The sequence below is a fragment of the Nymphaea colorata genome, chromosome 9, assembly GCF_008831285.2.
Source record: "Nymphaea colorata isolate Beijing-Zhang1983 chromosome 9, ASM883128v2, whole genome shotgun sequence".
Taxonomy (NCBI): Eukaryota; Viridiplantae; Streptophyta; class Magnoliopsida; order Nymphaeales; family Nymphaeaceae; genus Nymphaea; species Nymphaea colorata.
In genome coordinates this window covers 18,443,058-18,458,681 of record NC_045146.1, presented here as the reverse complement: position 1 = coordinate 18,458,681, position 15,624 = coordinate 18,443,058, and the positions used below count along the sequence as shown (strand labels likewise).

General features: G+C 39.0%; 2 protein-coding genes across 8 annotated transcripts; one reads left to right on the top strand and one right to left on the bottom strand.

Annotated features, from left to right (window-relative positions):
• Positions 1-53: 53 nt before the first annotated feature.
• On the bottom strand, positions 54-5,300 carry LOC116259957 (uncharacterized). Its single transcript, XM_031637995.2, has 9 exons — positions 4,742-5,300; positions 3,883-3,947; positions 3,397-3,499; positions 2,855-2,952; positions 2,593-2,723; positions 2,392-2,500; positions 1,052-1,243; positions 816-952; positions 54-522 (listed from the first exon to the last, which is right to left on the bottom strand). Exons 1-9 carry the CDS (start codon positions 4,962-4,964, stop codon positions 246-248), a joined length of 1,335 nt encoding a protein of 444 aa, XP_031493855.1. The 5' UTR covers positions 4,965-5,300; the 3' UTR covers positions 54-245.
• Positions 5,301-6,309: 1,009 nt separating this feature from the next.
• Positions 6,310-12,790, top strand: LOC116260200 (DNA repair protein XRCC3 homolog). Of its 7 annotated transcripts, none has more exons than XM_050079480.1 (4): positions 6,310-6,781; positions 9,502-9,576; positions 10,328-10,468; positions 11,306-12,790. In XM_050079480.1, exon 4 carries the CDS (start codon positions 11,353-11,355, stop codon positions 12,232-12,234), a length of 882 nt encoding a protein of 293 aa, XP_049935437.1. In that variant the 5' UTR covers positions 6,310-6,781; positions 9,502-9,576; positions 10,328-10,468; positions 11,306-11,352; the 3' UTR covers positions 12,235-12,790. The 7 variants fall into 7 exon arrangements, with proteins under 7 accessions (XP_049935437.1, XP_031494209.1, XP_031494211.1 ...); XM_031638347.2 differs by having other exon boundaries at positions 6,312-6,781; positions 11,311-12,790; XM_031638348.2 differs by having other exon boundaries at positions 6,312-6,781; positions 10,316-10,468; positions 11,311-12,790.
• The last annotated feature ends 2,834 nt before the right edge of the window (positions 12,791-15,624 follow it).

Sequence of the window (15,624 nt, the reverse complement as noted above, 5' to 3'; positions counted from 1 at the left end):
GGCCAAAGGCAATATAAATTGCTACATATATACAGGCTGTGTAGATTTAATGCTGACAAAAAATGAAATTTTACTGCATTCTACGCCGTGCAAAAAGTAGCGTTTGCATTGTTTGCATGAAAAATGGGAATCAGGTCCAATTACTTGGAATTGATATGTGCAGATGAACACAAATTTGTTAGTAGATGTCTGCCCCGTTTGAAGACAAGCGATCAATTGCTATATCTTGAGGGGAATTTTGCACATCATCCAGCAACTTGAAATCGTGCAGGAGGTTTGAGTCGAGGTGGTTGCACACCTCCAGGTTTGCCAAGCTGACCACAGGCAGCCATTTGATCATCTCCACGGCTAAGCCGCAAGAAGGCTACAGAGCCTCCTGCAGCAAGAACGTTTCGGAACTCTATCATCCTCTCCTCGCTGGTTGGTTGAAACTTTGATCCACTATGAGGGTTGAAAGAGATGAGATTGATCTTGCATGGGATCCCTTGAACGAGAGTTATCAACCTCTTTGCATCTTCAATGCTGCCAATTGGAGGATTATGAGATATTGGAGACTTGAAACACATATGATTCAATAATAAAGCTGGACATAATTCTACTATGATGGCAAAAAATGGAGATATAGATTGGCTCAGACTTGATCACTGTCACCACTTTAATGAATGGTTTGAATTAAATTTAATGAGCTGGATGAGACAAAATTTTTCGTCCAGGCAAAAAAAGGGACAGAGATGATTGAACACGGGAAACTACATTATGTCAGTCACCTCTAAAGCCTCAAAGCAGACACTAGAAGAAAGCAGGAAGTCTCTAACCTGTCATTGACTCCTGCAAGCATCACATATTCAAATAGTACTTTGAATCTGTGTTTGTGTTGGAGTTCATCCTTCAGAGTCTGCAGTAGTTGTGCCAGATTATATTTTCGATTAATTGGCATGATCCAGTTCCTAACCTGGAAATCGTTTAGAGGCACAAACATGAATGTCATACGCCTCCATCATACTAGGAATTTTTTCAAGTGACAAAATAAGCATTATAAATAGTACAAAACCTCATCCGTAGTGGCATTCAGACTGACAGCCAACTGACAATTGGACTCACGGAGGAAGCGCTTTATCTGGGGAACAAGGCCACTAGTTGAAACAGTAACCTTTCGAGGACTAAAGTGAAGGCCTTGGTCATCAACCATTATTGCAGCAGCTTTTATGACATTATCTACGTTGTGCAGTGGCTCCCCCATGCCCTTCAAAATTAATTTATTTAAGAGAAAAAAAACAGCATCAGTTATCTGTCAAGTAAAACTGATCATGCAAAGATGAAGTGTGAGACTCAATGCATAAGAAAAAAAATTACAGAAGGTACAACAAGAACACACCTTTAGTCTATAAAAAAAGTTCATTCAGCATATATTGCAGTATTTTGCTAAACTAATTAACCTAAGGAAAACCTGACTGCTAGCAATGGCTACCGTTTGCATGAGTACAAGGTGTGCTAGAGAAAACAATTTATAGATATGCCATCTTAAAGAGCACAGACATGCTCCTGCAAGAAGTTGCAGGTTAGTCAGAAAAAAAACTCATCCAACAGAAATTTGTTTCCAATCTTCAGACTGAATGATATATGCTTTTCTATGATATTGTCTGCAATCTGCTGCTCTCACATTAGACATTCACCAACGTTTTCTTTAGACAGTTAAAAAGAAAATTGATGGCTAAAAAAATTGATTGAGTACAAAATAGGTTAAGGAAATTAATATTTTCACTATGTCAGCTGTGCTTCCTCCAAGCAGCTACATAAATAGACCCACATGTGAATTTTCTCCATGAATATAAGATGCAAAAGCAGCAGAAGTATATACTATATACAAATTTCTGACAATAGATTTGAAAAGTTTTAGTGAACCAGCTTTGAAACTAGTGATGTCAAAACATGAATACCTAAAAAGAAAATTAGTGAACCAGCTTTGAAACTAATGTTGTCAAAACATGAATACCTAAAAAGAAAATTAGTGAACCAGCTTTGAAATAAGAATTTAAACAATTAACATTTTTCTTAATGATGTATCCATAAAGACATGAATGCAACACTCTTTGATCAATTAAATCTACAATAGTAAACAGTTTAGAAAAATATTATACAGATAGTTGCTATTGTCATGAGGTTTATAGGTCTTTGCATTTTTCTCATACCGGAAACAGCGCTTCTTATATCCACTTCTTTTTCGGGAGTATATCTATGCACTTGCTCATGATCATGGTTTAAATAGTTCGATTTTTTATGCAGTTTTCTTTGAGAAATTAGTAAGTGGTATGTTAGAAGTCCCATCTTATGCAGTTTTCTTTGAGAAATTAGTAAATGGTATGTTAGATAGCTTAACAAAATGAAACATACCATGAAAACAACATTAGTAATAGGGCCAACATCTTTCGTGAACAAACGGCGGACAAAGACAGCCTGCTCTACTATTTCATCAGCAGTTAAGTGCCTCCTTAAGCCCATTCTGTCAACAACAAAATTCAGAAAATGACATGCTGTAAATTCAAGTAAAGGATATAACAAAGAAAAAGAACAATAAACAGTAGCAAGCAGTGCCTGCCGGTGTAGCAAAACTGACAGTTCATTGCACAGCCCACTTGACTAGAGACGCAAACGGTAGTCCGTCCCCTGCTGCAAGGAATCACTACAGTTTCTATTGTAAGCCCATCTTCCAGCAAAAAAAGTACCTGAAATCTCCTGTGTTTCAAAATCAATGAAAATGTTCTTTGACAAGGAATGCATATGATTCAAGATGTGCTGCATGTGCATGTCATCAACCTTAAAGAAAACATAGGCATGAGACAAAAGTAAAAGTTACCTTACGGGTTCCATCAGATGAGATGTGAATATTCTTCAGTGACAACGTTTTGAACTCCGCATTTTCACTTAACATTGCTCTGAAATCTTTGTTTAAACCTAATGCAAATCAATTCAGCTTTAAGGCGCCGTAAGATTGCAAAAATTTACACCATTTAATTTTCATGCATGTGGTTTACAGAGCAAAATCGACAAAAGATTATCAAGAGTCGCAATAGTCAATGACCAATTTCAGTTCATGGACAGAAACTCATTATTCAATAGAAAGAACCTGTGCATGAAAAAATGGACATTTTGGCCAAAATACAAACCAAGAGATATATATATAGTACTATACTGTTTCTTACACAAATCATTTCTTGAACCAAAAAATCTAATATGTCAAGTTGCCCTATCTTGTCAAGCAGGTTTGATAAAAAATTGAAGGTAGCATTAGCAGATTCTTTAGTCTGAAATCTATACACAAAGCCAACAGAAGTCAAGATAAATATCTCAACTGCTTGGACACAGTTTTACAAACTGAAATTCTAATAATAAACAGACCTTGCAAGTCATCAGTTCCATGTGCCCAACTGTTGTCTCTGTACAATGCCTTCCATAGCATCAAAGCCTGGCCAGACCTGTAGCCAAATGACTGAACCCATCTCTGATGAAAATATATCGCATATTAGGGAGGAAACCTTACAAGGAAAACAAATCAACCACAAAATACATAGGTCCTGCCTCAACTTACAAATCCTCGATATTGTTTTGCCGTTCATATCATGATAAAGCGATGACCATTAACAGCATATGCCGAAATAAGCTTAAGTGTATATTAAGTGTATACTTAAAATAAATAGCTCAAATCCATTATCATGTCTGGTAAACATAAAGATTGTAAACCTAAAATAGTAAAATGCATGAGTGTGTGAATTGCAACTATAAAAATTTTAGAATGCAGAAAGAAAAAATTTTGTGGTATCAACATAAGAAAAATAAGCAAAACTAAATGGGAGTAAAATTAAGGCTGAAATGAGAGTATCGCACCTCCAGTTCAGGAAATTCCATTCCTTTGAGGATCACCTTTGAGCCTTTATGAGTCACGTCCATGCCTAGCAAACGTAAACGAAATCTTAGTCCAGACAGACTTGTATGAAGCTCTAAGGTAGGCACCAATTTGCATAATAAGCATACCAGAAACGGTTTAAAACTAAGAAGCAGATGAAGCTACTTGTCAATTTACTAGAAACTTTGAGGAGCAGATATGCAACTGTAGTGATTTGACTCGGGTGTCAGGTAAGCTCACTCAAAATTTTAGCCAGTTGAACCAATTCTGCGTCCAAATATTAACAGCTTAATTCTGGACGTATGACATGATAGAGTATCAATTCAACGAAGTAGAGGATGCTAATCCCTACAGAGCTTCCACCAGGGACAATCTGTAATCAACAACGACCTAAGTGTCCAGTCACATTCTTCGTAAAGTGTTACTCGAGTACACTAGTTTCAGGTCCAAAACTCCCCACACAAAATCTCTGTACAGTCTCCTTCAACTGCATTAGTTTCAGGAACAAAGCTGCCCATACATCCAAAAAGTGCCTATTAACAGATTGCCGAGCATGCATTTGGAAAATCCTGCTGGTTTTCGGCAGGAAGACAACGGCAGAACCAACGGAATGAAGCGAGCAATCACTACGAGCACACCGAATACCAACAAGCCACAAACTTCTCAAAGAGGAAAATAAAAGTGGGGAGAAAAACAAAAGCGCAGGATAAAAGAAATCCCTGTTTCCCATACCCACACCTAAACAAAAAGCCAGAAGTCGGACATGGCTATTCCTCGTTCCACAATTTCCAAGAAAGAAGACGCCGGAAAACAAATGTAGAACAAGAAAAGACATCTTACGAGTCTGAATTCCAGATTGAAGGGAAACTGGCTCGTACTCGACCGGACCAACACCACCATCCAACATGGCCGACAGAGAAAAGCATCGTGAGGACAACGGAATGGAGGGAGGAAAAGGAGATAATGAAGCACGCTTCAAAGGGGAGATCAACAACTTGGTGGTCTTCAGAAAGAAGCAGCTGCTGGTTGCACCCGCCATCCCAATACCGATGAGCCCCGCCATTTGTTTTTGGTTAACGTGTGAGTAGTGGCTTCACAGAGGGTCCATCCTCCCCAGTACCATCAGTCCATCACCACCACCATCGATACCTAATAAACGCATGTACAGTCACTTCATAGACAACCCATCTTCTCCACCAACACCACCGCCGCCGTCTCCCGTCGATCGACCTCCGCTTTTCTACCAAAAACTAAATGGTTGGTCTTTGCTTCAATCCCAAACAACTTCCATTCACGAGAATGCACAGCCCAAGGTAAGATCTTTGTCCCACCAGAGCCAGAAAGAGGATTAGAGACGCATGGCAAGCAGAATGCAAAAGAGGATTCTCTTCCTTGTTGCCGGGCAGCGCGCGCGCTTGTGGTGCGGCTCATTTGATAGCAAGCACTGGAGCGCCTCGGCCAGCGTCATGGATGGATCGGATACGATCCGGTTCATGATACATTTGAGACCCGAATATCGAATTCCATGCGTCTGGATCCCAATCATATGGACTGCAGTGTCATTGGATCCAGACCGGGTGTCACCTGACTGCCGTGCGTTCATGATTTGGAACACTACAATGAAATCTCTTACTAGCCAGATTTATAATGGATCTAAAACAGGACTGGATCCAACTGTCTTTCCTGCCAAACTACCTCGAAATGGAGGAACATATAAATGAAAAACACACACAATAACAACTGAACTCAATGACTTTCATTAAATAGCAAAAATCCTAATTCTAAGGAAAACAAAGAGAATCAAAGCCAGTAGTTCACAACTCATCAATCCTTGATAGGTTAAAAATTCATTTGTTTACTTTAGAAACGATTGCCTTCGAGCAAGCTTCCGGACCAGGTTTTATTGCCTTAGTATCGTGACAAGAGCCACAAGTAATCCTAATATATGAGTGAATATATTAGCTAGAAGCTACTAAGCATGATACAAGAAATCAAATTATGAGATACGGAGAATCAAAATACTACAAAAATAAAGTCAGTGGTACAACGGTGTCAGTAAAGAATTTAAAAGTTGAAACATGATGAGACCGACACCTCAATGCAATGCCATTGCACCAAAAGGATGACATATATTTTAAAGGAACATAAAGTTGAGTGAGTTTAAAAGTTGAAACATGAAGAGAGAGTCACCTCGAATGGAGTTGAGTGGAACAAATTTTTGAGTCACCTCGAATGGAGTTGAGTGGAACAAATTTTTTCTCTTACAACACCAACTTCTTTAAATTTTGCTATATATTTATATTTTATCGTCCAACCATCAACTTTCCCAAATTTTGTTATATATTTCTATTTTATCCGCTTTCTCCAACCATGCATTGAATCGAATCGTTATGAATGGTGAGCCGCAGCGGATAGACCCCACCCCACCCGACTCCGCCGACCCGCGCTTTCAATTTTGGGCGTTACCTTCTTTCTTGTGGCGCGGGAAGGACAGTCTCAGGGTTGGGGGCGGGAAGGAGCCGATTCTCCTCGCGGGGAGAGAGATAAACATCTATTCAAGAGTCAGAAAACGTTCCTTCGTCGTCAGAGAGGGAGCGGAGAGGCGGTTCCATCACTTTCCTTCGCTCTATCGATAGAGAGTGGAGAAACGACGGAATAAACGATATCGTTTCCCTCTCTCTTCCCCGTCCGTTGCCGATCGAGGGAGAGGGAGAAGATAAGAGGGCTCGAGAGATCGACAGCATTTGCCTGATTAACTCACCGTCTCTTTTCGTTACCGTCAGAGAGGAACGCTGCTCACTGGCGCTGCTCCTGATCTTCCTTCTCACCAGCATCCTTCATCTCCTAACCAGTTGATCCGAAAGCTGGTTTTTGGTTCATGTAAGTCTCTCTCTCCCTCTCTCTCTCTCTCTATCTGTCTCTGTTTTAAGTTCTTCATTCATTTCGAGACGAACTCTGCACATCCGGAGCGACTGCGCCTCTCGTTTAGATGACGATCATATTGATCTTCACTCTAACAGCCTTCTCGCGTTTTGCATTTGTCAAGCTTCAAGGAGCCTGAATGCGTCGGATTAGGTGACGGTTAGGGTTTCTCGTTTTTTACTCTCATTTTTTATAGATGGGGGTTCTGTCGTGTGTCCGTGGTCTGAGATTATCGTTAGACCTTGTTTTGGTTTCATTTCGCTTTATGGTTAGTGCCCGTTGAACTCAAAGTGACGACACCCACATCACCTATTTGCTTCCATCGAATTCATGAACATGATATGTGATAAAGTAACCCGTGTCTATGTTTTGAACATAAATTTTTCTTTACGGTATCCAACAGTGATTCACGGTTTTGATGCGAAAATGATACTTCAATTCGATGATTCATTCATAGGCTAGCCCAAAAACAATACTACATGTTCATCTGCCTTTGCAGGTAAAGTTTCATCTGAGAACCTCTCGTTTTACCATCCTAACGATTTTTATTCCTCTTTATAAAAGATAAAAAATAAGTAATAGTTCATTGTGGATATAGTTTGATAGTGAATTGTTACTACAGATGAAGGATTGGCTTAATGAAGCATCTCCTGAGATGATGTCTTTTTCTTTTACTAACGTTTTACTTATGCGTCAAGATTTTTCATGTTCTTTAAACTTATACTTGATATGTCAGTTCAATGTTCTAGCTTTACTAATGCTGATCGTAATCTCTAGTTTTTTTTTTTTGTTACACCATAATAGAAACATTTGTCACTGTCTAGCGTGAAAAATAAGTAGTTGTAGCCATTGGTTCGCTTCTGATTATGGATTTTGATCCAAACTGATCTGAACTTGGTGATTATCTAATGCGACTTGATTATCCAAAAAGGAGCACAATACCTAGTGATCAAATTCGTGACTTGAATATTGATCCTACTAGACCTGTTTCAAATTTGAATATGAGCTGCCATTGACAACGAGACAGATTGGTGCTAACTAAGATTTAGGTGTGACCTAATTGCCAACTTTGATAGCTGGTTGCACCAAGGTTTGGCTCTTGTTGGTCACATACCTGATCTGCTTACATCTCTAAGGCCATGCTTGATTGCATGCCATGGATAGCCTTTTTCCTTGTAAAGGTTTTCCTCACCGTCTCATACAATGAAACACATAGCGGTAAAGTCACTGTACAACTTTTAACCTTGAAATTGAGTGAAGAAAGCATGCGGTGATAGAGGTCCTCATTTCTTTAATTTCAGAGTGTAAAGTACATCTATGTAGCATTGTTGAGGCAATCAGGCATGTCCAGATTATTTGATTGCATGGATGATCCTTGCTTCATGTAAAGGTTATCCTCATTGCGTTGATGATCAAACATGTTGTAACGAAGTTGCCACTCAACCAAATCCAAATCAATTATTTAAGTCATTTATTGAATCTTAACACGTTTTGTGTATGCTGACACTCTTCAACACATAGTAAGAATAGAGACATTAGATTGATCTCATGGAGTATATGGAGCAATTACAACCTGTCTTGGAATATTCACTTTTTTTGCTCTCCCACAAAGAATCTTAAACTCTTGGAGAGATTGCTTTCCCAGGCAGATAATGTGAAGCATAATTGTCTTAGTCACCCTTGCAGCGGGGGAGCCACATGTGCCACCCCAACCTTCTAAAACCTTGTACATAGGTACATACATTTATATATTAAAATTTGCATATTTCTGCCTCTTCCACCAAAGTTTATGGCTTTCAACACTGTAGTTGAGGCCATGTTTGAACAGAATCATAAGGCATTGTTAGACAAATCCTCTCATATGGAGAGTCATGACAAAATTTTTGATGTCATTTCTCGCTTGCTATCTAATATTATTCATAATTCAAAAACATACACACACTTACACTGTAAGTTCCATTAATATTTAATCTACCAAAAAATAGGCTGCTATGAGGGCGAATAGGTATATGTCCAGCCTATATATTAAGAAAATTAGAATTTAATATAAATTTCTGACTTTAAACATTTTATCTGAGTCTTCAATATGAGATAGGAATTAAGAATTATGACATTACCTTCTACCAGTTTTCTCACCAAAACCTAAATTATACTGAAACCAGATAACAGTACTCCTCCCAAAGCATTCTCCCTGGCTCCCAAAGCATGTTCACATATTATTGATGGTCAAATTAACTTTGGTAGCCCATTTCCCTTCTGTTGGCAAATACCAAGCTGTGACAAGCGCATATTATAGAGGTGCTGTTGGAGCCATGTTAGTCTATGACAATTAAGTTAGACCATTTGTTGTTAACGTGGTCTTGATTAAGCTAGACTCATGCAACTGAGTTGCTTGGGTTAAAAATCAACTTCTACAGAAAATTAGACTGATTGAATTCTGCTTAATCATTCTTGCAGTTGAATTTCAATTTGGATGTACTAGGACTGTCTATATCCAATTTGTTGCCATTCCTGATTATGTGTCACGTTCTTTAAAAAATGTTAAGATATTTCTTTACTGGAGATATATAGATGTCCTTTCTGGCTTGTATGGACGTCCTTTTGGCTTATATGCTGCAAAAGTATAGGAGTGCTTATTTAATTGTTTTTTGCTGATGACCATGTTTTCAAATTAGCAGGCATCTCTAAGAAGAATTTTCATTTCAAACAAGGGTATCTAAAACCTCCATCTTACAGAGTATATGTTGCTCGAGGTAAGCTTCAGCTCATGCATGAGTTTAATTCTGTAACTAGTCGCCAAGCCAGTGAGTGATTGGACTAGGGGATCTATCCAGACTAACTAGTTGCTGTTGTGACATTATAGCTTATATGGTTATTACTATTTGACTTTAATCATACAATTATTATTTGTCATGTCATTCTAGCAATGTTACTGTTTGTTTTTTCAATAAAGGGTAGGAAGGCCTCATATATATATATATATATATATATATAAATATATATATATATATATATAAAGAATAATATCTAGTTTCAACATTTCCAGTTTTTGGCCCTTCACTTTTTGCCTTTGTAATCTTTGTGCGCCTTATTCCCTAAACAGAATTAGTTCGAAGTCATGTGTCAAAATTATATTGAATCAAGAAATCATGAGCCAAAAGCAAGCAAATGTATATTGTCATAAACAATAACCAAGAGATTAGAAAAAAAAACCAACTTATGACAACAATTTCCATGAAGAAATTTTGAATAGAACATTCTATTCGATCTCCAAACTCCAAAGTTTACCTTGTACAATTTTGCTCATGGTTGTAGTTTTTTTTTTAGCAATTAGATGTAATTGAATAGGAACAGTTAATTTATCAGAACGATTTATCCTTCAGCTGCTACTCCAACTCAAAGCAAGCCAAACCTTTGAAAACAACACATGATAGTGCACACTAATAGAAAATTTTGCCACCTAGACCAACATGCCTGTTGATCTGTTTCAAGACTTCGGTGCAGAATTGTTGTCATGAAGCATGCAGACCATGACAAGTTCGGGCATCACTGTCTATGGAACATCAGTATGAGGTTGTCAAGCATCAAGTTTCATCAGAGATTAACAAACAGGAAGAAGCTGATGGATGGATTTCCCAGAAAAAGGTTAGTACATAGATACCATTAAGAATAATTATAAGGTGTTCCATTCTAACCAAGGAAAGGGGCTTAAAACTAGCTTCTTAGAGAAAAATACTCTCAAATTCATAAATGTAAGTCGGATGAGATCTTTCGCCAACCAAGGGTTCAGATAAACTCACGAACAAAAAATGTCTCTTGTTGCTTCCTTTTTATGAAAGCTGTGAATTAGGTTTCACTTTTCAGATCACATTATTCATGTGTGGGAACTGGGAAATTTGTTAGTACATACAGAAAGGCATGTTCTCTTCTATGTATATGTATTATAATCATAAACAGGTATGTACCAAGAGTCTGTATATATATATATATATATTATGTATATCTTTTTGAACGGCATATTATCTATATAAGTGACCGAGATCTTTATTTTTCTATATAATGCCAGTTTTCAACATACTTGTAGTATATTATATTAGATCCAAGGTCAGCTGCATGATCTTGTAGTGATGATAAAAAAGATTTAGTGGGTTGTCACTGACACATGTCATTAACTTACTAGTGCAAGATATGCATTAGCAAGTCATCTTCAAAATGAAAAACATCTCTAACCCTATGATTTTTTTTTGTTAGCAAATTATATATTAAGTAACATTTGAAACCATTTGCGTTTCCATTATGAAAACTTGTAAATTACTTTAGGAACACATTGTATGGTGGGAAGAAAAGTGAAAAGCAAAGTTGAAATCATTTAACAAGGAAGATTACAATCTCTGATTTGAATGTTACCAATTAGATGTCTATGAGATATGCCATTTTGTCGTATGGTCGGTTGTCTGATGTTATCTACTTCTTATTCTTGAGGTAAGAAAGCTTGAGATAGGAAATCTCTCTTTCTTCTCCAAAACCCGATGATTACTGAGGAAGAAATAGCGAAGCAGCAACTGCCGGCAGTGACGACCGCCGCCGACCTCCTCCTCTTAGCCCAAAAGTTGCCCACTGGCTGTCCAAACCTCGACCGGTTCCTCGCAGGTGGCATCCCGTGCAGATCCATTACCGAGCTTGTTGGAGAGAATGGCGCTGGCAAAACACAACTTTGCCTCCAGCTCCTCTTGCACTCCCAGCTGCCTCCCTCTCCCTCTGCCTCTGCCTTCTACATCTCCTCCGAGCCTCCGCTGCCTCTTCGTCGCCTTCAGCAGCTCGCCGACTCCTTCCTCCTCCACCTCCCCCCCAGTAGCCGCCCATCCACCCCGCTCGACAACATCTTCCTCCACTCCGTCCAGACGGCTGACGACCTCCTCTCCCTCCTCCACCGCCTCGATCCAATCCTCCCTCGCCTGCGCCTCCTGGTCATAGATTCCATCGCCGCACTCTTTCGGTCGGAGTTTGAGACATCTTCCACCGACCTCGTCCGCCGGTCTAATCTGTTCTTTCGGATCGCTGGCAAGCTTAAAGCCCAGGCAACCCGGTTTGGGTTCGCTGTTGTGGTGACAAACCAGGTAGGAGATGTGATCGGAGTAGAGACAGGAGGAGGAGGAGGTTTTCGACCATTGGTGACGTCCGGGAGGAGAGTGTGCCCCGCACTTGGCCTCTCATGGGCCAACTGCGTCAACACCAGGTTGTTCCTCTCGAGGAGCCAAGAGTGCGACTTCAGGATTTCGGATCTAAACCAGACCCGGACCCGTAGAAGGATGCAGGTAGTGTTTGCCCCTCATCTACCCAGTGATGGTTCATCCTGCGAGATTACCATCGACAGACATGGTGTGCACGGTCTGTTGGATTCGGGGCTTTGAGTGGATTGGTGCAGGTTTTTGAACTTTCTGCATTCATCTTTCTAATCATTCCTCATTCGGTTTCTGATATCATTGCTATTGTATTTCTAATATTGTGTTTAAGTGGTTTCTCTTGCAAAGAAAAAAAAATGTGGTTTCTCATGTAGCTTGTAAAAAGGTGTGCAGATCATATAGTTTGAAGCTGGTTATATGTGCCACAATTTTTTGTGCATGGAGTTGCAAAGTTACCAATTTGTACCCCAAAATTGGTGGCTTCGGTCAGTGATGCTAACGTGAGCGGTCCTCTGTAAACAGCCATTGACCAAAGTGTAAAGAAACAAAAGATGATGTTATGTTTGTTATATCAGCAAAAGCTGGTTGCTTTGTAAAAGGTTCGAATTTAGACATCTTCCTCTCTTCTTGCTCCTTCCTGTTTAGGGAAGAATTCCTTTTGTCATCGGGGAATTCTCTTTGCTTACTACAATGATGGCGGAGGAAGGCACGAGCATGATTGAGTCTACGAGTTGGTAATCACTCATCTTCCCACGGGGGCACAATTTTGATGCTCTCTTGCTTATTTTGATGCTCATTTGTGAGGCTTTGTTCCTTTTGAGTGATATTTTGGGGTGTTAGGAACTCAAATTCTATTCGACTGTGCTCGTTGGATACTATGTCAACCAGATCACGCTAGATATCACTTTCACCATCTTTCTTTGTTCTTTCCTTATTTTAAATTATTTTGTTTATGTGTGATGCTAATTTTTTCTGAACTTTTTCTTTTGTATCGGTGGTTACTCGTCTCCCAGAGATGTATTTGTCTTGAATCCCTTTATAAGTTTGGGAACGGCAAATTGGTTATTGGCTACGACTATTTGTTGTATTGTTATAATGCATGAACCTGTTAGGTTGGCTATGCGTATGGTTCTTGGTTCATAACCATGTTTATATGTACCTTGGTGGGTTGTTTTTTACTCTGTTTTGTTCTTTAATGTCAGGAGCCAAGCATTAGAACAACAAAGAACAGTAGTTGTAAAAATAACGCATCTCTTATTTATTAAGATAGTTAAAGGTGAGGCATCTTTTTCTTCTCTAACATGCACAAATTCGCCTTAGTTTTAGGCTGTAATGATGGTGGAGGAAGGATTATTGGTGTACCAAAAGCAAGATGATTGTTCTTTTGAAGTATTTCAATGACAGTGGTCCTGTTCAAGTGGTCGATTTTGGGTTCGCTGTGGGAACTCATCTGTGTTGGGAGTTAAGTATGTGGTTTTAAAGCTACTCTGCAAGAGGAGATCCCCGGAATCAAGGTCTCACGATGAGCCAGAGCATGAAGCTCATTCACAATCCCAGTGTCTTAAGCGGCTCTGTGAAGTTGGATCGATCCTGTATAGATGCTTACAGGTCAACCAGATGGCCTAGAGATGGTGAAGAGAAGGTCCGAATATGGTGTCTTACTGGTTTGGTCTGCGACAAAATGGAGGTGAGCAACAGAATAAACTGCTGATTAATTTAGCTTGGCCGTCTACCAACCCTGCACCAACCTTTGTCCCAACCTCAAAAGACAATCCAAATCCATTTCTTGTAGTGTGGTTTGAACCCTGGGCCTTGCTGACAGGTTGCCCTCTCCATATTGAAAACAAATCATTCAAATTCAGATTGTACATTGAACCCATGACCAAAGTGCTTGCTGGCAGGTTGCCTACTCCATACTAATTTTTAAAAAGAAAAACAAGTCATTCAATTTCTCATCCAATCAAACACCTAACGTGTAAAAATGAAAACAACACTTACGATATTCCAAAGTGACATCCAATCAAACACCGGCGTTTGGAAACAAAATCCGGATGATTCTTAGGCATGATTCTCGTTCCTTTTTTTCTTTTTTTTCCTGATGTGTACGCGAGACAGGTTGGGGAACACGAGATATGGGGATTAACGTGTGCCACTATCTCACTCGCATAAGACAAATGGAACGCTGTTTGTCACATTGTTCGTTCGCTCACAAATGATTGCCAAATTCGTGCCTACACACAACACAGTAGGGACCTACTTCGAACGCTTAAGTAAAATCTAGGAACGAACTTATCAATAGTTCTAAAGTAGCGGATACACACACGTATATTTTGACTCTTCCTCTTAAGAAAAAATATCTGCAAAAGTTGGTGTCTCTCTCTCTCTCTCTCTCTCTCTCTCTCTATATATATATATATATATATATATATATATATATATATATATATATATATATAGAGAGAGAGAGAGAGAGAGAGAGAGAGAAAACATGATTTATATTGAATTACTGTTTATGAACACGATGAGAAGTTCATTTTTTGTTTACAATGTTTTTTAACCCCAAACTAAGAGGCGTGGCTTTTGTTTCTTACCCTAGTGGTCTGGTATTTATCAATTGCTTACACAACACTCACACACATATATACAATTTTATAGCATTACCGTTAGATAGCAGTAGCGCGCGCACACGCACACATATGTAAAATTTTAAAGCATTACTTTCACAGGCCATTGGATATATATGTATATCATTACTTTCGCATGCCATTGGATAAATATATAAATGCAACTTATGACTCGTGGGCTCACACTCTCAACTTGTAAAACTATTTCTGAGCTTTGCTGACGCTGTGACGCACCTTCCACCTCCTAGTTAGATGGAGCACTAGTCGTTGCCGGCAAGGCGGAGTCAGAAATTTTTCATGAGGTGGGTAGCCGAAATATTACTTTTCAAAAATTTTATATAGAACAAGTAATTTTTTTTTTAAATTTACTTATATTTTTCTTTTTTAAAATTGAAGTAGGGTTATGACCCAAGGAATCCTACTTTGCCCGCATGACATCCGTATCGTTTTGATGAAAAAAAAAAAGCCATATTGGTCAGCATAAAAAATGATCGTATCGTTATTATTAAATTGGGTAAACAATGCTGATTGCTGAATTCACCGAATTGCGCCGATTTTGCCGATTCAAACATCTTACCGGCTGTTATTTAGAGATGCTCGTCTCGGTTCCTGCACCAGGGTCGGAATATCGGATCCCATCTCGTTGTTTTTTTTTTTTTTTTTTTATTATAAGGGTGAGTGGTTCATTCCACCGCCCTAAGAGAGGCCACAGGCCCCCCCTCGTCACCCTCCCCCCTAGTGAACTGAGCTTGCAAACCGCAAGATTAACAAACACATGCCCTGCATCGGCCGTAAACATTATTTTTCTTCATAAAAAATATAAAAATAAATTTATGATATTATTTTATTTAAATGACAACTAATATGGATCTGAGTTTGCTAGCACAAGCTGGCATGCCTCAAGTCAGTTCCATATTAAACCATTGGGATCTTATTAAAAAATAATAACTAATCGGCTCTTAGTATGTTTGCTAAGGTCCATTGCTTAGATAAT

Bases quoted from the DNA above. Each gene is read 5' to 3' on its own strand.
- LOC116259957 (XM_031637995.2), bottom strand. From the start codon at position 4,964: ATGGCGGGGCTCATCGGTATTGGGATGGCGGGTGCAACCAGCAGCTGC. The intron at 3,948-4,741 runs GTAAGATGTCTT...TACGTTTGCTAG, and splicing joins TCAATCTGGAATTCAGACTC to GCATGGACGTGACTCATAAA. The intron at 953-1,051 runs GTTTTGTACTAT...AACGATTTCCAG, and splicing joins TGAATGCCACTACGGATGAG to GTTAGGAACTGGATCATGCC.
- LOC116260200 (XM_050079480.1), top strand. From the start codon at position 11,353: ATGATTACTGAGGAAGAAATAGCGAAGCAGCAACTGCCGGCAGTGACG.